Source organism: Sparus aurata, chromosome 9, assembly GCF_900880675.1.
Source record: "Sparus aurata chromosome 9, fSpaAur1.1, whole genome shotgun sequence".
Classification (NCBI taxonomy): domain Eukaryota; kingdom Metazoa; phylum Chordata; class Actinopteri; order Spariformes; family Sparidae; genus Sparus; species Sparus aurata.
This window is the reverse complement of record NC_044195.1, coordinates 1,558,885-1,580,496: the sequence shown is the minus strand read 5'-3', so window position 1 is coordinate 1,580,496 and position 21,612 is coordinate 1,558,885. Positions and strand designations below refer to the sequence as shown.

Genomic DNA, 21,612 nt, shown 5'->3' with positions numbered 1-21,612 from the left:
GGTTCGCGAATCATGAACGAATCACAGCGCGAACGTGAATCACGTCCTCACAGTTCCCTGTGTGAGTGAGTCGCGGCAGTTCCACTCCCGGCCGGCATGCTCGCGGCTGAGCTCAACTGAACTGAGAAAGGAACAAATCAGTTCATGAAGTGATTCCGTTCAGTTCGTTCACTCAAAAGATTTGTTTGTTCGTTCGAACAGCATGTTCGCGACCGACACAACACTAATTCTAATCATTAGCGACAAAGTGCATCACCTCTGACCTTAAAAGGCACCAATTTAGCCTCCAACACAGAAATCCTAGAAACAGCTGTAAAAGCAGATATTTAATAATAATTAAATTGTACTGTGCCATCAACATATATGCAAGACTCAATTCCATCTAAATTGATAAAAGAAGTTCTACCTATAATTAGCACTTAAATAGTAGACATGATCAATCCGTCCCTATTAAAAGGCTGTGTACTACAGTCCTTTAAAGTAGCTGTAATCAGACCTCTTTTTGAAAAAGCCTGCACTTGATCTGGAGGTTTTAGCCAAATATAGATCAATGTTTATCCTCTTTTCTCTAAGATCCTTGAGAAAGAATTGCCAACCAGTTACTTTCTACATAACAATTGCTTATATGGAGATTACCCATAAGATTTTGGAGCGCATCATAGCACCAAAACAACACTGGTAAAGTTGCAAATGTTCTGCTAATTGCATATGATGAAGGTCTTGTCTCTGCAAAGTCTTATTAGATCTTGCTGATTTTGACACAATTGACCATCATAACCTATTACAAAGACTGAGAACACTTAATTGGCATTAAAGGAACTACACTGAGCTGGTGTAAATTCTATTTATTAGATTGATCTAAAGTTAACATTTAATGCTGATTGTTGCCAAAATTGTCACAGGGTTCCACAAAGTTCTGTGCTTGGACGAATACTGTTGACTTTATATATACACTTCCTTTAAGGAATATCATTAAAAAAATGTTTAAAAAATGTTCATTGTTATACAGTTAAAACATAATTGAACATATATGAACATAATTGAACATATACATATATATACATATACATATATATATATATATATATATATATATATATATATATATATATATATATATATACATATATATATATATATATATACATATATATATATACATATATATATATATACATATACATATATATATATATATATATATATATATATATATATATATATATATATATATATATGTGTGTGTGTATATATATATATATATATATACAGTGTTGGGGAGTAACGAATTACATGTAACGACGTTACGTAATTTAATTAAAAAATTTACGTAATTGTAATCCGTTACATTACTGGGAGAAAATATGTAATTAAATTACAGTTGCTTTTGGAAATTTCAATGATTACAACTTAAGTTACATATGAAAAATCGTATCCCTGTATTACAAAGGTGGCTCTCTTTTAACCCGGCTAGATCACCATGGTAACTTATGGTTAGCTCATAACCTGGTCCCGACCAGGTTCTGTTCAGACTTTCAGCTTAAAATCGGCTATAAAAGCGCCGCTGTTTCACGATTTAACTCATTTACAGCTGGCGTCACCTTTACTTTGAAAGTCCAGTGGAGCTGGATCAGAGCGGAGCATATGTACCGGAGAGATCGTGCTGATCCGCTGCTGTTTACTTTCTCTCCGCGTCTCCGCCTACAGATGTTCAGCTGAGGGGATACGCTGCTCAACTGTTGATCCGACTCGCGTCAGGAGGCCATTTATTAGGCTATAGCCTATTTACTTTTATATACAGTCAGTCACCACTGAAAGAAGTTGTGCGCTCGCAGCAGGACAGATAATTTAACTTAATGTGGCCATGAATAAATTATTTGTTTCGCCTGTTATGTGTTGCCCAAACGCAAATCTTGAGTAGGTCTTCTCTGTTTTCTCACATTTAAAAAGGTCTTTGTACAGAGACAACATGAGATTTGCTTGTAGCTACAGCACCTAAAAAACCCACTGTAACCTAATTTCATACGCATACCCAGCCTCGCTTTCAATAAAACACACACTGGCATTTAATAATTGCCATCAGTGAAATATATGAAAACAATATAAAACACAGTTTAAAACAACAGTTGTTGTTGCTCTAAAGCGTCATATTTAAAAGCAGCTCAATGTAGAGCTGTCAGAAACTAAAATCAGCCTCCTCTTGTCATATTTGCAGCAACACTGTTGCTTCAGGCTGTGATCAGGCTTTTTTTGTATCCTCATACTCTCTCCATTAAAACAACCTGCTCCTCTTGGCTGAAATCAGCCCGTTGTCGCTCCATTTAGTGAGGAAGTGAGCCTCCTTCACAGTACAGACTCATAATATATGGTGAAACCTTTGAACTGAAAGGTTTATCACACTATAGGTCTTAAAATGTGAAAATGGTTAGCAGTTGAGAGATTTCATTCAAAATTAAGAAAAGTAATCAAAATGTAATCAAATGTAATTAGTTACATTACTTTGAGAAAGTAATTGAAATAGTTACACTACCATTACATTTTCAACAGGGTAACTTGTAATTGTAACCAACTACATTTCCAAAGTAATCTTCCCAACACTGTATATATATATATATATATATATACATATATAAGGGTTTCCTCTACATGTAATTGACTGTGGCGCACCGCCACGACAAAATAAAAGCCGCCACACCTTAAAAATTCAGGCATAAATAAATCCAGTGTTAGAGAAAGGAAATATTTTACCGTCGTCTTCCACCGCAGTCTTTGACGTTAACTAGCATGTTGGATATTTAGCTTGATAATTAGCTAGAGGATTAAAATGGTCACTTAGAGCAGAGTCCTGGACGGGTCTTATTTTGCAAACCCGCCTGAACCCGCCATACTTAAAACCGCATCCGACCCGTTTTCCGACAGTAGCACAAATTACATTCCGTACCCGAGCCGACCCGCTATAAATTGGTACCGACGCCCGAAGGAAAATTGGATGGACGCAATTTTTAAAAGTGAAAGTAAGACAGCGTGGGAAATGGGAGTTCTGGGAGGGCGCAAGCACGCATGAATGAGTTCATATGAAATATAAATGCTTATCATTTGTGTCGCTAATAATGACTGATGATAAGTGACGCCTTGAAAGTGGCAATCGTAAAACCCGACCCGCCTCTCCAGGCGTCCGACCCGATCCGCATCTGTGTCCGACACAGTACATTGTTTTTCACCCGTGCACCCGCTCTGACTTAAATAACTCCTCTCTTAAAACAAATAATAAAAATAGTATTTCTTTACAATAGTTGATGAATCTTCATTCCAAGCCCATAGAGGGGAGTTCATGATGGCTGTGTGAGAGCATTATAACCAGAGTAAAAAAAATGAAATTCCCCAAGTAGCCTATGACATTAGCATAAATACTAGAAAAATTGCAATTCCTGCTAAAATACAGTGTGAACGCTGAAGGCTTAAGCGAAATCCTCAGAACGTACTGCCGAAAAATGCATAAACCTATAGGCTGGTGAGGCAGAAAGGCTTAAAAGTAATAGGTTTAATGGGCTAACAAAGTTGAACATTTTGATAGCTGAACAGTTTTTCTAGCTAAACATGAAGTTGAATGTTTGAAGGAATTGAAAAGGCAAAAAGATGAATATCTAAAAAGGCTAAAAAGCTGGAGAGTAAGAGGGCTGAAAGAGCCTAAAAAGGTGAAAGAAGGCTGAAAAGGCTAAAAAGCTGTAGAGAAAGAGGGATAAAAGAGCTTGAAGGGGTGAAATAAGGTTGAAAAGGAGAAAAGTTAAAGGCAGAAAAAGCTTAAAATGGCTGCACACATGGTGGAACAGGAACAGAGCCAAAGATTAAAATGTCCCCATTAGTATGAATGGGAAAATGCCTCACAAACTCCTGCGATTTTTGAAAAAACTGTACCGGTTATCACTAAAATATTTATATATTATAAAGTTGGAATGGTATCTGTAGCTCAAAAGAAAGATGACAATTTTTTAAAAAGCTGAAAAGGCAGAAAAGCTTAGGAGGGCTAAGAGTTCATAAGGTTTAACATTTTCATTGCTGAACATGAAGCGGAATGTTTGAAGGAGTTGAAAAGGCAGAAAGAAGAATATTTTAAAAAGCTGACACGGCAGAAAAACTAAAGGGGGCTAAAAGAGTTGAAAAAGTTGAAAATTTTAATTGCTGAACATGAAGTTGAATGTTTGAAGGAGCTGAAAATACAGAAAAATTGATGTCTGAAAAGGCTAAAAAGCTGTAGAGTGAGAGGGCGGAAAGATCTTAAAAAGGTGAAAAAAAGACTGAAAAGGCCAAAAAGTTGTAGAGTAAAGAGGGCAGAAAGAGGTTAAAAAGGTGAAAAAAGGCTGAAAGGTGAGAAGTTAAAGGCAGAAAGAGCTTCAAATGGCTGCAGACATGCTGCAGCAGGAGCAGAAACACAGACGAAAATGTCCCCATAAGGAATGAATGGGAAAATGCCTCCCAAACTCCTGCGATTTTTGGGAAAACTGTTATAGTCATCGGCAAAACATGCTAAATGTTGAGTTACAGGAGACATTGCTGAACGCACTCATGTCATTCTTATTTCTGTAGAGTGCATAATGAGGGCACAGGAGCAAGAGACAAAACATGTACCATCTGCGATCCTCCAGAAATTTTGGCTCGAAATTAACATTGCGGCTTATGGGGAAGATTCAGGAGTGCTTGTCGCTCTCAGGCTTCTAAATCCAAAACCGTAAGTCCTACAGCTGAAATGAGACCATCAGCTGAAACCCAACAAGATTTCCTACATTTATGTGCCTATATTGTCTATGTCAAGTACAAGATTTGGGATCCAAATCAAGCTGAAACAAAAAAAAATCCAGTTTTCGGAGCTGCTCCTCACTCTGGGGTGCGGCAGTTGATGATGTCACGCACTCTAGCTCACGCAATACACACCCATTATAAACTCAGAAGACGGGCTTAAAATCCTTAAAACTAAAACTGCCAGAATTTTAAAAACTGAATACAAGGTCAATAGTTCAAGGTTTTGTGATTCATTTAAAGTTTGAATGGTGTCTCTCGCTCAACGTATGAGGAACAAGAAGAGGTTGAAAGTCGATGAGTTTTGAAGAGGATTTGAAGCTTTTCCCATTTGAATCAATGTTAAATTATTTTTGGAAAAAGCTGAATAGCTGAAAAAGTTGAAAAGTTGAAAAGTTGAAAAGTTGAAAAGCAGAAGGTTGAACGAGCTGAAAAAGCTGAACATTCTAATGTTTGAATGGTTTCAATAGCTGAAGGTATGCTGAAGTTATAGCAGAATGAAATTTGATAAAAAAAATCCCCGTAAGGATGAATGGGGAAAATTTTGCATTAAAAGCTGAATATTTCCAAAAGAATAATAGTTAGACAAGCCAAAAGTAATAGCCGTCATGTCCTTAAAGAGCTGAACATTTTGATATTTGAATGGTTTGAATCGGTCAAAGTTTGAAGGAGTTGAAAAGTGCCAAAAAACGTACGGAAGAATAATAATAAACTCCAGAAGAACAATAAAAAGGTAAGGCTTCACACGTAGGAGTTACACCTATAGCTCTGCTATAGAGGTGTCCATAGTGGGCTGGCGAGCACAGCCCACTAACTAGACAATTCCTCGCCGGGAAATCGCGAGAGTGGGCTGTGCGCTTTGCCCCGTGATGAAAAAGCAAACATGGCATCAGCAAAGTTTCCTCACCATCAAGCGGGAAAGGCCTTAAGGAACACACACATCAAGTTTTGTGGTCCTAGTTTCAGAAATGTGGTAATAGAAGCGAGTTAAAAAAGGCCGCAGTTTTGCAAATCCTCTTCCCGATTTACATTGGAGTGAATAGAGCAGTCCAATCCGAATGACATCTGGTGGTGGTGTGGATCAGTGAGTCTATTTCTCGCTTGCTCCTGGCATACAGCTTTAAGTCATCCATGTAGAGCAGGTGGCTGATTGTTGCCCCACTACGGAATCAGTACCCGTAGCCGCTCTTCGTGATGATCTGACTGAGGGGGTTGAGGCCTATGCAGAACAGCAGTGGTGATAGCGCATCCCCTTGGTATATGCCACAGTTGATGTTGACTTCGGCAATCTTATACAGTTTCAGACATTCCAGTATCCATGTGTGCAGCATTGAGTCGTAGGCTTTCTTGTAGTCAATCCAGGCCGTGCATAGGTTGGTCTGTCTCTTCTTACAGTCTTGGGTGACTGTTCTATCAACCAGTAGCTGGTGCTTGGCTCCTCTGGTGTTACTGCCAATTCCTTTCTGTGCCTCGCTCATGTATTGAGCCACATGCTTAGTCATTTTTGCCGCAATGATGCCTGACAGGGCCTTCCATGTTGTGCAGAGGCAGGTAATTGGCCGGTAGTTGGATGGGATGGGTCCCTTCTGGGGGTCCTTCATGATTAGGACAGTCCTGCCCTGGGTTAGCCACTCTGGGTGGGTCCCATCCCTCAGCAGCTGGTTCATCTGTGCTGCTAGGCGTTCATGGAGTGCAGTTAGCTTTTTCAGCCAGTACGTATGGAGCATATCAGGGCCTGGTGCTGTCCAGCTCTCATCTTTGACACTCTTTCTTGGATGTCTGCCATTGAGATGGTTACTGGTTGTTGTGGTCAGCTCTCAGGTCCACTAACCATTGGGCATCGGTGTTGTGTGATGCCTTTCTTTCCCATATGTCGGTATCAGTTGGGGCTTGGTACCCAATCTCTGGTTGTGGGGATGATGATGACATCTCCCCGCTGACCTGTCGTCCTGGCTCCCCCTTGCCGTAGCATCATTGTTGTATTTCATTGATCTCTAGTTGTGATAGTAGATTTCGGTTACGGATGTTGGAACACTGGGCTAACAGCTGTTTCTTTGTTAGCCTTGATTGTGGGTTTCGAAGCATCCAATGGTCCCACATTCGCTGCATGTATCCCCTCTCTCTGGGATTGCTTGTATAGTAGCATTCCAGCAACTCCGTATTTTCTGCCCTCGTCCATCTGTGTTTCGTTCCAGTAGCCCATTTCTCATCAGTTTGCCCTGGTTCCCTAGCAACTGACGCAGACCTTGTTGACCCGGGCGACGTCTGAGCCGATATGACTCTATCATTTATGTGTTCTCTCATCCCTGAGGTAGGCTGGTATATCATGAGGGGTCTTGCCTAAGGACCCTTACTGGATGATGTTTATATATATATATATATATAAATATACAGACATGTATCTGCTGGGGCAAACACATTTCCCCGTTTGTGGGACAATAAAGGAATACTGATTCTGATAGACTTAGACTGCTGGGGATCTCCCCATGATGCACTGAGCTAGGGGTGTCAACGTTTACAATTTTTTCTACACGTGTAAATGGGGCTTCTAACCGACGTGTACCCGGTTACACGTCGGAGATTTATGACCTCTTTCTATCGCAGTTGCGGCAGCACCAATGCCAGCAGCAGTCTCTCCCTCCAACTTGTTCGGGTGTTTCCATCGCAGGTGGTTTAGCATGGATCCCGTGCTGTTGTTGTAAGCCAACTTTGCTGGACATAGCCTACACTCAACTTGATTTCCACTGGCAGTTTGTTCAAAAAACACACAGTGCTCCGCTTGTTGACCGCCGCCATCGTGTCCCCCAGTCAACTTGAAGTGACGTGACGCGACACTGGCTGTGGCTGTGGGGTTTTTTAATTTTTTTTTTTATATCAACGTAACATTGTGCCCCATTCATCTATTATGTATGCGGATAACTGCGCTAGTGGGAACATTTAATTGTATAGTTAGTTAATGTTATTATCTGAAGCTTTCAGGCAACATTATCTTACTTTCACTTTTAAAAATTGCGTCCGTCCAATTTTCCTTCGGCCGTCAGTATCAATTTATAGCGGGTCGGCTCTGGTACGGAATGTAATCTGTGCTACTGTCGGAAAACGGGTCGGATGCGGTGACCCGTGCAGGACTCTGCTCTAAGTGACCATTTTAATCCTCTAGCCAATTATCAAGCTAAATATCCAACATGCTAGTTAACGTCAAAGACTGTGGTGGAAGACGACGGTAAAATATTTCCACTGGATTTATTTATGCCTGAATTTTTTAAGGTGTGGCGGATTTTATTTTGCCGTGGCGGTGCGCCACAGTAAATTACATGTAGAGGAAACCCTGAATAGTATATATATTGATGAGAAATGAACGAGGAGGAGGAGGAGGAAAAAAAAAGACGTGTAAACGGTTATTGATTTTTCTAAACGGTTATGATTTGTTATCCGTGTACCCGTTTACATGTGTAGACGCTGACACCCCTACACTGAGCCTCCTTCTCTTCCTCTCTATCATACACATTCATTCCTTGTCCCGCTTTACTGCTGCACTCTTGTGGTAGAGACAGGTCTCTGTGGGCACAACAGTTTCTGATTACGTATGGTTTGGTCAGTCAAGAGTCCCATTTTATCCTCTTTCCTTTCCTGCAGCCAGACATTACCTAGAAGCAGCCTTACAGTACAGTGTGTACAATATGGAGAATTTACGGGAATCTAGGGGTAAGGTCTAGATTTATGGACTGATTCACAAAAGCATCAAGATTTTCTACTAATTCAAGTGATGAGGTAAAGATGTGTTCAGTTATTTACTCTATATAACTATAGGTTATAAAAAAAAAAATAAGGATCATACAAAAATTATGGAGCACTGAAAAAACAAACCTTTATTAACTCGTATTAACTCGTCATCTCTCAAGCTAAGTGATGTTTTTGAGTGTCATTGGCACACTCCCAACATCTAAGCTAGTGATTGCTCGGTGTGTTGTCTTACTGCGACAGACAAGGAATAAACCTGACAGGCACAAACTGAGGCTACTTTGTGCTAACATTTAACATCATATGTGCCAGCATATGTTATCAGAAACTAATGTACTGCTAATAAACATTTTACATTATGTAGGTTTTGTACTATTAGCATCAAGGGGAAATATTTATTAGGATCAGACTGTCGTTTTCTCATTATACATAGACATGGATGATTTTTTTATCTCGCGAGTCCGACTTACTATCTCGCATGCCCGAGATGGTAAGTCACATGGTAAGACGCTGGAATCATGAACAAGTGACGTTTACTTATATTGTAACATAGTTTTCAGTAGCAGCATTGTATCGTACATAGTTGCCATCTTTTTGCAATCTGACCGCTCTACGTATAGGGTGTAAACTACGACCTGCCTTATACAACAGCGCCCCTTGTGGTATAAGATATAGTATATCTGTTGTAATAACAGAACACAACAAACAAGTTTAGTGTCACTTTGAAAGCCTAGAGAATGTAGTCTGTGTGAGAATGTTGTGGAAAACTGAAGGTTTTTGGTAAATTTAGGTTTTCTGTCACAACTTTCACATGAATATGATACTATATGCACTTGCATCCATTGTTAAACGTTTCTCCTGATTGGCAGTAGTCACCTCTGTAACCTTATTTCATAAATTAATTATAACCAAACTACTATTACCTTGACGACTCCTCCATCATCATGGCTAGCATAATAGCTAATAAAACCTTCACCTGGCCAAACTCGTGGATCATCGAAATACCTATTACATGTACCTCTTACCGTTACACAATAACAATTATAAGGCACTTTATTAACTTTCATTAATTAATTAATTAAAATTATAAGATGGTCTTGATCCATGATAATAAGCCTACATTTAACCAACTGCACAGTTTAATTACGTCAATGGGCGAGACAGTAAGTCACGCACGCGAGATACAGTAAGACGCGCTTGCGATAAAAAAAAATCCATCCATGTCACCTTCAGGGCTCCTTACTTCCTTAATCAGTTTTTTATTTTGTTGAAACAAAGTATATACCTTCATATCGCTCTTTCTTATTCTGCATATGTTATTGCTACATTGGTCTTCCACCTTCCTTGTGTTAGCAGGTGAGCCTGTGATGCTGCGCTGTGACAGCAGACCAATGTGTACAGCCAGCTGAAGTGTGTGAGACGCAGTCCACGCTTGGTACCTCCATATCATCCACTGCATTTTTCATATTCCTGACGTGGACGTGTTGCTTGTCTATTTAAAAGTGTTCAGCATCTCCTCGATTGCCTGTTTTACATGCTCTGCTGTATGAGTCCCACCTACTGCGCATACCGTGCAGACCGTGCATAGCCACTCCCCGACTAGGACAGTGCTGGAAGCCTGCTCTTCACACAAGTTTTAAACTTTCAAAGCATCTTTTAACTGTTTAACTTAGCTGAAATATTGCCATACACTTTGAAAGTGGAAACACGAATGCCAAATGCATGCTCTATATGTGTATTGCTTGAAACTATAGCTAAGCAAGTTTGTGTGTCCAAATCGTAAACGGGAATGCCAACAGAAATACTGTTATGTATTTGTTAGGGCTGGGCGATAAATCGGCAAAATCGATTAATTCGAGTTTTTGGTTTAGGACGATTTTAAAAAATGAAAATCGACTGAAAATCAACTTGCTCCGCCGCCGCTCCTCATGGGCTCCTGTAGTTCATAGTAGGCTCCGCCCTCCCCGGCAGTGACTTTCCACTGAAAAAACAAACACAACATGCAGCCAGCAAAGAGTTCGTTCCTAAAAAGGCACTGTCTCGTCAGTAGCTTGGTTTTGTAGCGTCGGACTTTGAACAAACCACCGTCCACTGCAAACTTTGTTCCAAGGCTGTTGTAACTAAAGGCAGCGGACCAAACCATTTATTTTAGCATCTCAAACAGACGCCTGGATCACAGTGGGACACTTGTTGTTCACTACGAGATGTAGAGACCGCGGCAGCCCACAGATACCCGCTAAAAAGCAGTCAACATTAGCGGAATCATTTAATCATTGTGTCCCGTATCAGAAGAAAGGGTCCCGGTGGACAGCTGTTACAGATGCAGTGACGTTGCATATCGCTAAAGACATGCTGCTCGTATATACAGTGGAAAAGCCGGAGGTTCATCCACATGCTGAAAATAATAGACCCCAGGTTTGTGTTACGCAGCCACAACGGGGCATGATGTCTCAAGCCAGAGGAAGCAGACGCGCTCGTCTTCCTGGTCAAAAATGTGTAAAACAGACAGCAAGCACACACCTCATGTCCTGTACATCTACCAACATGTGATGTTTACTATGCAATGCATGCAGATGTTTAATTTAGTTTACATATCTTCAGGGATACACAATACTTTTTTGTAAATAAGGGCACCTTTTGCAAAATAAAGTATTTAATGAAAGTTATGTTAACACTTTATCAATACCAATATGGAAACATTTGGGGGCACATTTGAATGCAAGCGACATTTTTGTGTGCAAGAAGGAGAAATGTGAGCACAGGCATGTGATTTTTTAGTTCAAGCAGACATTTTGAAAGAAAGCAGAAGAAATTTAAATGCAAGCACAAAATGTGAGCATGAGGAGAAAAAATCTGAGCACGCGAAGGAGTTGTGTCACTGAAAAGGAATGAAATCATGCTCTCAAACTGAAAATCTATGCTCTTGATTAATGAAATGATTCTACTTCCATACGTAACGAATTTCGTTCATCTTTGCACATGTGGAAGGCAGGCAAGAACATTAGGGGGCGCTACAGAGCCTGCAGGTCACACCCACACCCAATGACATTGAATTATAAAATTTTTCGCCAGATGTGACGTATGTTCAAAATTTGGTGAGTTTTGGGGTCTGTTCAGGCTTCCAAAACAGCAGCTAAAGCGCAGAAGAATAATTCTTTCTCTTCCAATTACAATAGGGACCTCACAGGTCGGTGACCTGCTCGGGCCCTGATAAAACAATAAAAATGTTAAAACAATAAAAACACTAAAACACTAAAACAAGAGCAGAGTCTCATGCTGGGTTGAAAGCCAAAGAATAAAAATGGGTTTTAAGATGAGTTTTTAAAATGGACAGTGAGGGGGCTTGTCTGATATGGAGCGGGAGGATGTTCCAAAGTTTGGGACCGGCAATGGAAAAAACTCTTTCCCCTCTGAGCTTCCGCTTAGACCTCGGTACCTCCAGGAGCAGCTGGTCAGCTGACCTGAGACACCGAGCAGGAGCGTAGTGATGGAGCAGCTCAGAGGGGTAAGGCGGGGCGAGACCATTTAAAGATTTAAAAACAAATAAAAGAATCTTAAAATGAACTCTAAAATGCACAGGCAGCCATTGGAGGGAGGCCAGAATGGGAGTAATGTGCTCCCTCTCACGTGCTCCAGTTAAGAGGCGAGCAGCAGCGTTCTGGACCAACTGGATCCGTGTGAGGGAGGACTGGCTGACTCCAAAGTAAAGTGCATTGCAGTAATCCAGCCGAGATGTAATGAAGTCGTGGATTACTGTTTCAAAGTGTTTTTGTGCAAGAAAGGGCTTCACCTTTGCCAGCTGCCTCAGGTGAAAGAAGCTTGACTTCACTATTGCACCAATTTGCAGGTCCGATTTAAAATCACTGTCCATCTTAAAACCCAAGTTTGAGACTGCTGGCTTCATATAGTGTGCCAAAAGGCCCAAGTCAACTAGAGCCGCTCGGACCAAACATCATCACTTCTGTCTTCTTTTCATTAAATTTTAAAAAGTTCAGTGACATCCATGCTTTAATGTTTTCAGGACATAAAAGAAGTGGTTTCAGACAGGCGGTTTTTTTTTCTCAGCGGCACATAAATCTGACAGTCGTCAGTGTAAAAATGAAAGGAGATGCCATGTTTTCTCAGGATGGAACCCAGAGGAAGCAGATACAGAGAGAAAAGCAGAGGCCCTAAAATTTAACCCTGTGGAACCCCATATGACAGCTGAGCAGAGCAGGACTCAGAGCCACCAAGGCGTACACACATAGATCTTCCCTCAAGATATGATCCGAACCAATTCAGGGCGCTAACACTAATGCCCACTAGGTGCTGCAAGCGAGACACTAAAATATTGTGGTTTATAATGCCTATCTATGCAGTGATCAATGAATAGCTAGGAAAAGTGGGCAGAATCGTTTGTGTGGACCGTTAATGAGGCCGAACTGCTGCTGCGACTCACACTCAACTACAAGGCGAGTAAGTTGCAAGAAAGGCTCAATATCTTCTGGACGAGCACGATCACGAGCATGTAGTCCGCCATTGTTGTTGTTGTTGTTGTTATGAGACGTCATGGGGTTTAGAGGTCGGAGGCAAGAGGTCGAGGGGTGGGATGATGGTGTCATCACTTCGGAAAGTATGCAGATTTGCTGCCCACACGAAAACGGTTGGACTGCGTTTTCAGATTTTTCCACCCTGAGACCCGTTTTCAAAAAAGTGCGTTTTCAGGCGCTGCGTTTTCAGGATCCATGTGGACGGTCGGCCAAAACAATGCAATACATGTGCGTTTTCACAAAAGAGTGCTGTCGTCTGGACGGCCTCTTTTTATAAGGCATTATAATTTGGTGTATCAATACTCAACTTCCAAAACATTTGCATTGAAATATTTTTCAAATTTTTCCCAGCATATATTTGTGGGTGCTTTTTGATTAATGGATCACAAAGCATGTAATTACTTAGTTTATTTTTCTAAATCTCTTTACAGCCCTAATTTTCTTTTGCAAACTAGAGCTTTTGTGTAGTCTGAGGATCTGAGTAGGCTCGACTAACTACTATTCCACTTGCTACAGCTTTTCACAAGGCTGTTGGATCAGGAACTGTAGCCCACCTGTTATCAGGTACTGAACAGAAACATCCAATTTTAAGATACACCCATCATATTTTAACAGATTATGTTCTGACCTACTCATACTACAAACAACTCTATATACTGAGTTCAGCCTGAACTCTCTTCAGTTTAGAAATAGTACCAGACTGCGGTCACGCCAGCCGTCTCTCTTCACGTAGTCCAGCCAGCCGCTCCAACATTTGAAGTGCGCCCTTATTACATACTGTATGGCAAACGCACAGAAGCAAGTGGGAAAGTCAGCGCTAACTTCCAGGAGCGTGTGGGAACTTCCGGTTTTCAAAATAAAACGTCAGTGTTAAATGTATTAAGATTTTATTTTGTAAAACATGAGAACTACATTAAAAATTTGTAAGAATTATAAGGGCAAGTAAAATGCAATAGAGCAGGTGCGCATCATACAGCAAGCCCAAATGTACTTTCCTACACTGATTCTGAGCCAATAGGTCACATGACCTAGGAGTTATTGAGCTATAATGCCCCTATTTACATTATGACAGGTATTAAAAATTCATAAAAAATATCAAATGTGTTCGAATGCAATAAAAAGAGGCGTGTTTCATAGAGCAAGCTTAGATCTACCATCCTGTGTTGATTTGGGGGCAATAGGTCACATGACCTAGGAGTTATTGAGCTATAATGCTCATATTAATGTATTTCAAACTGTAAATATGAGCATTAGCGCTCAATAACTTATAGGTCATGTGACCTATTGGCTCAAAATCAGTGTTGGACAGTAGATCTAAGCCTGCTCTATGACACACACGTCTTTTTATTGCATTGGAACACATCTAATGTCTTTTTAATGAATTTTTAATGCCTTTCATAATGAAAGCTAAATATTAGCATTATAGCTCAATAACTGCCAGGTCATGTTACCTATTGGCTCACAGCACAGTAGATTTGGGCTTGCTGTATGATGCGCACCTGCTTTATTGCATTTTACTTCCCTTATAATTCTTGAGAATTGTTAATGTAGTTCTCATATTTTACAAAATAAAATGTTAATACATTTAACACCGACGTTTTATTTTGAAACCCGGAAGTTCCCACACGCTCTTGTAAGTTAGCCCCGGCTTTCGCTATGGGCTTTCCCACTTGCGTCTGTGCGTTTGCGTTTGTAATAAGGACGCACTTAAAATATTGGAGCGGCTGGCTTGACTACGTGAAAACGAAAGACGGCTGGCGTGATCGCAGTAGAGAATGAGCGGAGATAATGTCAGGAATTCGAACTTTGTATCTTACCTTCCATGTCTCCAGATCTTTTATGGCCTCCTTGAAATGGCTGTCTTCCTCATCCAGACCACCGTCCTGACAATCACAAATAACCCAGTTACCAGCCAGCCTGTATGATTGAATCCTTCACCGACAACGAGCTCAATCTTCCGATACTTGGCCTAAATCACGAGCCCTTACCTTGCCAATTCTCGGGCGGTTACCGTAAATGTCAGTCATTGCCTGATGGACGAAAACAAAACTCGGTAATAAAAGGAAATAAAGTCAATCGAATACAGCCTGCCCTGACAGAAAAGCCGCGTTAACGTTACCTCTTAAGTATTTCGATGCTGATATATGTTTCTGCCGCAAAGGAAGAAATGAGCCAGACGATAGCCAGGCCGTGCGGTTCCGACAGGAATCAAAATCAAAAGTGAAAGTTACAGTTAAAGCTGACGCAACAATCCCTGGGGCCAGGCGTGTTAACGACATGGGCGCACAAAAACATGGCCACGCCTCTCCAACACATACACTGGTCTTTACCAAAGAAGACTCCTGGGCATAGTTGCCAAGTCCGCTTATTACACTACTGCGACTGTGGGCTTGTTTTTTTTGTATAGTTGCTTATACATTTTGGTAGTAGCGGGCTTGTTGTTAAAGTGTTCCTCTTTCTATTGTATTGCATGTCATATTGTTTGTCCTGGAACTAAAACAAAAAGGATCATAACATATAAAAACAATAATAAATACAATGATATTTCTGGATTCAGGGTGATATTTGTGTGTGTGCAAAGTGTAATAATCTCTCTCTCTCTCTCTTTTTTTTTTTTTTTTTTTTTAACCACGAACGGAGAAGTCGCTTGTTTTGGGCTTGTTTTCATAGGTCCGCTTGCTTGTTTCTCTCGCGATATCTGGCAACACTGCTCCTCGGCGCATACGTTTGGATCGGTAAGAGTTGGGTTCGAATTACGTGGGAGCCAGTGGGGGTTGAGCAGCCAAAAGTTCGGGTCTGTTCTCCCACGAAAACAGTGATCAATAAAGCATTCAATTCAAACAATAATCATTTTAAACATAAATTATGATTTATTTTTTTTCTCTCAATGTACTGAGTATGTTTCTACATTAATGATATAAATAGGTTTAATGTTGTCCAGAGGAACCATGTAACATATTCTCTAGTGAATGACAGTGACAGTGAGCAGTGTGTCTCTAGCTGGCCGTTTCATGTTTAAGTGATACAACTTTTGTGAAACAACTCACTCTGGTGCCATCATGTGCATTATAATACATTAAGATGTTTCTTTCCTTGCAAATAGTGTGTCCTTTTGTTGTGGCCTCTCTGTAAAAGCCTGTCTGCTTTTCGTGTTGTAAGTGCATCTGGTCTGCTCCAGAGTCCTGATTTGAGCTCCTGATTTGACTATTTACACCAAAGTGATGAAAGAATATAATCTATTGATGGTAAACATGTTTTTGTTTTTTTTTTATAAATACAATTTTAAAAAAGAAAGAAGAAAAACGTACTAATATTGGCTTCTTTGACCCCGCAGAGAAACTTACCAGACCAAAAACGCAAAATGTTGGAACTTGATGTATTAGAAGAAACTTTATAAACTTTGTGCAACGCTATCAAGAACACATCTTTAACTATTTGGAAATATTTGACAATTTTGCAAATGTTACACTAATTTATTTCTTTGTGACCATTAGTTCCAGTGACGTAGGTGTTTTTTTGCATATGGAGCTGGGACATGAGATGAGAGATCACACAAGCCCCACATCAAGTGGCATTTAATGTCAGGTGTGAATTGGCAGGCTGGGAACTTTCCACTTGTCACTGTTTAACTTTGGAAATAGGATGACGTAAATTTCCTTTACTCCTTTTGAATGAGCGAGAAAGTTTGGGGGGGGGGGAATGCACAGGGGAAAAAATGATCTTCACCAGTTGTGTGTATTCTCTTCATGTCTGTGACATATTCTACAAATACAGACATTAAAACTGTAGTGAAACTGTGAGAAATTACATAGTTTTCCATTCAGTAATCAATGTGCTGTAAAGAACAGGATCAGGATGTGAGAGGAGGAGGGGAGAATTCCCTTTTGGTGAAAGTGTCAGAAAGACACATGAGGGGCATTTCTCTCTACATGAGGGGTTACAGGAAGGTAGATAAGGTGACATTTACTGTCCTAATAGACCATCAAAGGGTAATTTGCATGGGAAAGATATGATCAACCCAAACCTCAGAGGGGTCACTGTTTTGGGAAGAGATGATTGATGTCTGTTGTAAAAAACAGTTAAGCCCTTCTCTGTTTTGTACTTAAGTCAGTAACATTTGGAGGACGACAGAGAACGTCCTGGACCTTCACTCCATGTGGCATGTGTTAAAGAGATCTGATTCATCACACTGAGCCAAAAAACCTTTCAGAGAATTAGTAACTCCCTACCTCACAATGGACACAAAATGCTGGTATGACGAAGGGCAGTTCCCTAAACAAGCATCTTGTAGGGCCCGCCTGTGAGGTTTTAAATAAGATCTCACAATATCCAGAAGATAAAAGCACATCTCCTGCAAGTACACAGACATTGTACAGTAGCATACCATTTTAGTGGTCAGGTCAGGGTAAATCGTTGGCATCTGGACTTTTTTCAGTTTCTTGAAGACGTTTCATCTCTCATCCAAGAGGCGCCTTCAGTTCTAACTAGCTGGGGGGGAGTTGCAGGCTTTGAAACTCTGCATGGGAGTGTCCTTACAGAGTTATTAGCCCCATTCATACTGTCCTTTCAGTGTGGGAATCATGGTCCGATTTTCAAGATCGCCGTCAGTGTGAAAGTTACAGATGCATAGAGGGGGTACAGTGTCACTGCAGCTTTGATCTGCCTCCAGAGGTAGTATCAGAGCGGCAGCAGTGAAGAGCAGGCGTCTATGTGAATGGAAATGCCGGAGGCGCAGATCATGAGTTAGTTTATTATCCTATCTGTCCTACCGACTCTTTGTCACATTTCTGCCCAAACACCATGTCTGTCCCCAGCAAAAAAAAAACAAAAACACGGCAAGTGTTGGGAGTAACGTGTTACAAAAGTAATGCAATTACTGTAATGCATTAGTTTTTGCTGTAATGCAGAAATGTAAGCTATTACAAAAAACATGGTAATATTTTACTTAGTACAAATCTCAGATTAGCTGAGGAGAAAAAAATCTGTGCAAATATTTACTTCCTGTTAGTGCTAGAGAACTGTTGATTGAGGAGAAGATGACTGCAGCAGCAGACAAGTTGGACTCTACATTCACAGGATGGACATACGCTCTGACTATTTTCAGTTCGTCAGAGACAAGGATGTGAGGAACATTATAAGTGCACTTTGTGTGTGAACCAAAAGATCTCTCTACCTCACGAAATAGCACAAGCAATTGAACAACACATCTAGAGCGATGCCACACTAACATTAAGCTAGTGACCAAAAGAAAGCAAAATGAGGATGAGAGGGAAGAAAAAACGAACATAGAACTCCTGTATGACTCCTGTTCTGTGATGCTTGAACCTCGAGAAGTGAGGAGACAGGAGGCAGAATATGTTGTCGGAGATATGCTGCCACAGTCAACAGTTGATTCTCCATCTTTTAGAAAAATTGTGGGCAAGATCCCCAACCAGGCTAGCAATGACAAGGTAAGCTATCACTGCCTCAACAGGTTAGACTTAGACTTAGACAACTTTATTCATCCTTTTGGGAGGTTAACTCAAGGGAAATTGAAGCTCCATGTCAAACACAGCACTGCTACACACATATAGAGGATCAAGAAAGAAGAGACACCAAAGTACCCGACACCCATATAAAGATATAAAAAACAATATAACATACTATACAAAGATATATAAATATATATGTATATATATAAATATGCAAGAAATATACATACTCGGGTCTACTCACATTCTGACGAGTTTTTCCTGGAGTAAAAGGGGCTGGATAGTATTGACGGCACTCGAAAAGTCCAGGAAGAGGATCCTGACTGTGCCGCTTCCCTTGTCCCTTGATGCGAGTGGGCTCAGTGTAGAAGTTAGAGGATGGCATCCTCCACACCGACCTCTCCCCGGTAGGCGAACTGAAGGCTGTCCGCAGCGTGCTGTACCTGGGGCCTGGGGAGGTTGAGGAAGAGTCGATCCAGGGTCTTCATCTGATGTGACTAGGCTTCTGACTATAATATAAATAGCCACCAGAATAGCAACATAAGGTCAATCTGTTTCACGTCAGTCTGTAACCACATAAAACATAGAAAAGCTTTTTTTAAACAAAATAAAAGGGCCAAAGGGCCTTACAATGTAGGCTAACAGCTCATAGCCAGTAATTATTACAGGAGAGAAAGTCATAATCCTTAGATAAAAGCTAGAAATTGTGAGATTTAAAGTCAAAATTATGAGATAGAAAGTCAGAAGTATGAAATAGAAAGTCAAAAGTGTTAGATAAAAAGTCATAGATGGGGGTGGTGTAGTAGGTGCAGTGTTTTTGGACCTTAAGAAGGCTTTTAATACTGTCAATCACCAGATACTTTTAGCAAAATTATCTAATTTTAATTTCTTAGCCGATGCCATTAAATGGATGGAGTCATACTTAACTAACAGGAAACAAAGTGTACACATTGGTAATTCTCATTCCTCATGCCTTGACTGTAATATTGGTGTACCCCAGGGGTCAGTATTGGGCCCCATCTTGTTTAGCCTGTACATTAATGACTTACCTTCAGTCTGTCCATCTGTGAATATACAAATGTATGCAGATGATACAGTTCTCTATGTGCATGCAAAAAGCAAACAACAGGCTGCATCTAAACTAACTGAAGCACTGGTCCACGTTTCTGATTGGCTAAAAAGGTCACGTCTACATCTGAACATTAACAAAACAGTCTGTATGTTCTTCTCTCAGAAATCTAGTGCACAGCAAGCTAATGTTTTTATTGAAGGCCAAAAACTCTTGGTTGTGTCTGATTTTAAATACCTTGGTATCATTATAGATTCTAATTTAACTTTTAAAAAACATGTTAAAAAGGTGGCTAATACTATCAGATTTAACCTGGCTAATTTTAAACACATAAGGCCATGTCTAACAACAGAGGCAGCCAAATTTTTTATGCATACTGTGATCTTTTCTCACATATCATACTGTTTCACAAGCTGGTCCCAAGCAAACATGACAACTCTGAAACCAATAGAAACCCTTTATAAGCAAACCTTAAAAACACTAGATCAAAAACATATCAGCTATCACCACTGCAATATTATAAATAAGTACAACTTATTTAATTTAGAAAGCTTTTTACATTATCTGGATGCTTGTCTCATTTTCAAAATATTACATGGGCTGGCACCTCCACCACTGGGTGAGTTTATACAGCAGAAAAACAGCAGTGGCAGGGCAACTAGGGCAGCCACCAGGGGAGACTGTGTTATACAGTATAGACGTAGCAAGTTTGGCCAAACAGTCTTTTCAGTACGGGCCGCAAATTAGTGGAACTGCCTTCCTATTGAACTTAGAGAAAGCACCAGCTATCTATCATTTAAAACAAAACTTAAGAGATGGATTAAAAACAACCAAAACTGCAATCATCAATAACTGACCTACTTCATCTTAAGTGCTGCACTTCCTTGTACTGCACTTATTATTTTATTTTTATTTTTCATGTCTCTTTTCTCTCTCTTTCTTTTTTGCTTTCTATTCTTCTTGAATTTTTATTCTTATTTTTTTATTTTCTTTCCCACTAATGTGTGGTGTTGACCTGCCAAGAGACTACAGATGAAAATGAGCTTGAACTCATGAACTGGCATATTTACATTTGAGTGTAAACTGAAAATGTCAATTGATGTGCATTGTCCCTTTTAAATAAATACATAAATAAAATGAAAATAAAAAAAAATAGTTATGAGATGAAAAAAGTCGAAACTATGAGATTGTATTCATACATTGTGAAGACAAGGTCAAGTTGGTTCCTGGCCCAGTGGGTGGGTGGAGAGTGGTGGAGTGTGAGGTCACATGTGGAGAAGAAGTCGATAAATTCAGAAGAATGCAGCTTCCTTGGGTGGATGTTGAAGTCACCCAGGACAACGTGTGGTGTGCTGTCATCAGGGAGCGGCTTAGGAGAGCATCCATCTCATCAAAGAAGTTATGGAGAAGACTGGGAGGGCGATAGGTCACCACAATGTTGAGTTTGAAAGGAAGCGTGACAGAGACAGTTTGGAATTCAAATGCAGATCTGGGTAGGTGGTCCACGGAAAGGAGAGGGAATGGGCCATGAAGTGAGGTGTCTGGAGGCATAGGCTGGAATGGTGGCCACCTTCTTGACTGCAGACTGGCAGTTCCATAGCCCCTTAGTATGTCAAGCTCAGTACCATTCAGTAACAGAGTGAAGTAATGAGCAATTTATTGTACTTCCTGATCAACTTGCCATGTACTTCACACAACTTATGAGTAAGGAGTTGGTGATAGCGACTTGGGGAAACGGTAAGAACCAGACTCTAGATGGGGGGCCATCATTTTGAATTTCCCCACTGAGGAATTAATAAAGTCCTATTTTATCACCTGCCTTGACCTGTTGGAGAGAAAAAGAGACTAGGGGGCGAGTGCATAACCCCACTTAAGTTCCACAAAGAAAGCATACAGTAAAAAAATATGAAATATAAAGTGTATTGTAATCTAAGAATATAGAGGAAAAGACAAAATCTTGATTACAATTGTAAAATGATTGATGCTTTTATCTCAAGTGTCATGGAAA

The 21,612-nt window shown here is 40.3% G+C and overlaps 1 protein-coding gene across 2 annotated transcripts in view; it reads right to left on the bottom strand.

The window, feature by feature from the left end:
• The window catches only part of nmi (N-myc (and STAT) interactor), a 103,709-nt gene extending 84,774 nt beyond the window's left edge, over window positions 1-18,935 (bottom strand). Inside the window, exons 1-3 of one of the 2 annotated variants that reach the window (XM_030428527.1) lie at window positions 15,184-15,357; window positions 15,053-15,094; window positions 14,882-14,947 (exon numbers count right to left, since the gene is read on the bottom strand). In XM_030428527.1, coding sequence (XP_030284387.1) covers window positions 14,882-14,947; window positions 15,053-15,091 — 105 coding nt within the window. In that variant the 5' untranslated portion in view covers window positions 15,092-15,094; window positions 15,184-15,357. Of the gene's footprint in view, window positions 1-14,881; window positions 14,948-15,052; window positions 15,095-15,183; window positions 15,358-18,779 lie in introns of those variants that run through there. The other variant, XM_030428526.1, reaches the window with a different exon arrangement.
• Window positions 18,936-21,612: the final 2,677 nt, after the last annotated feature.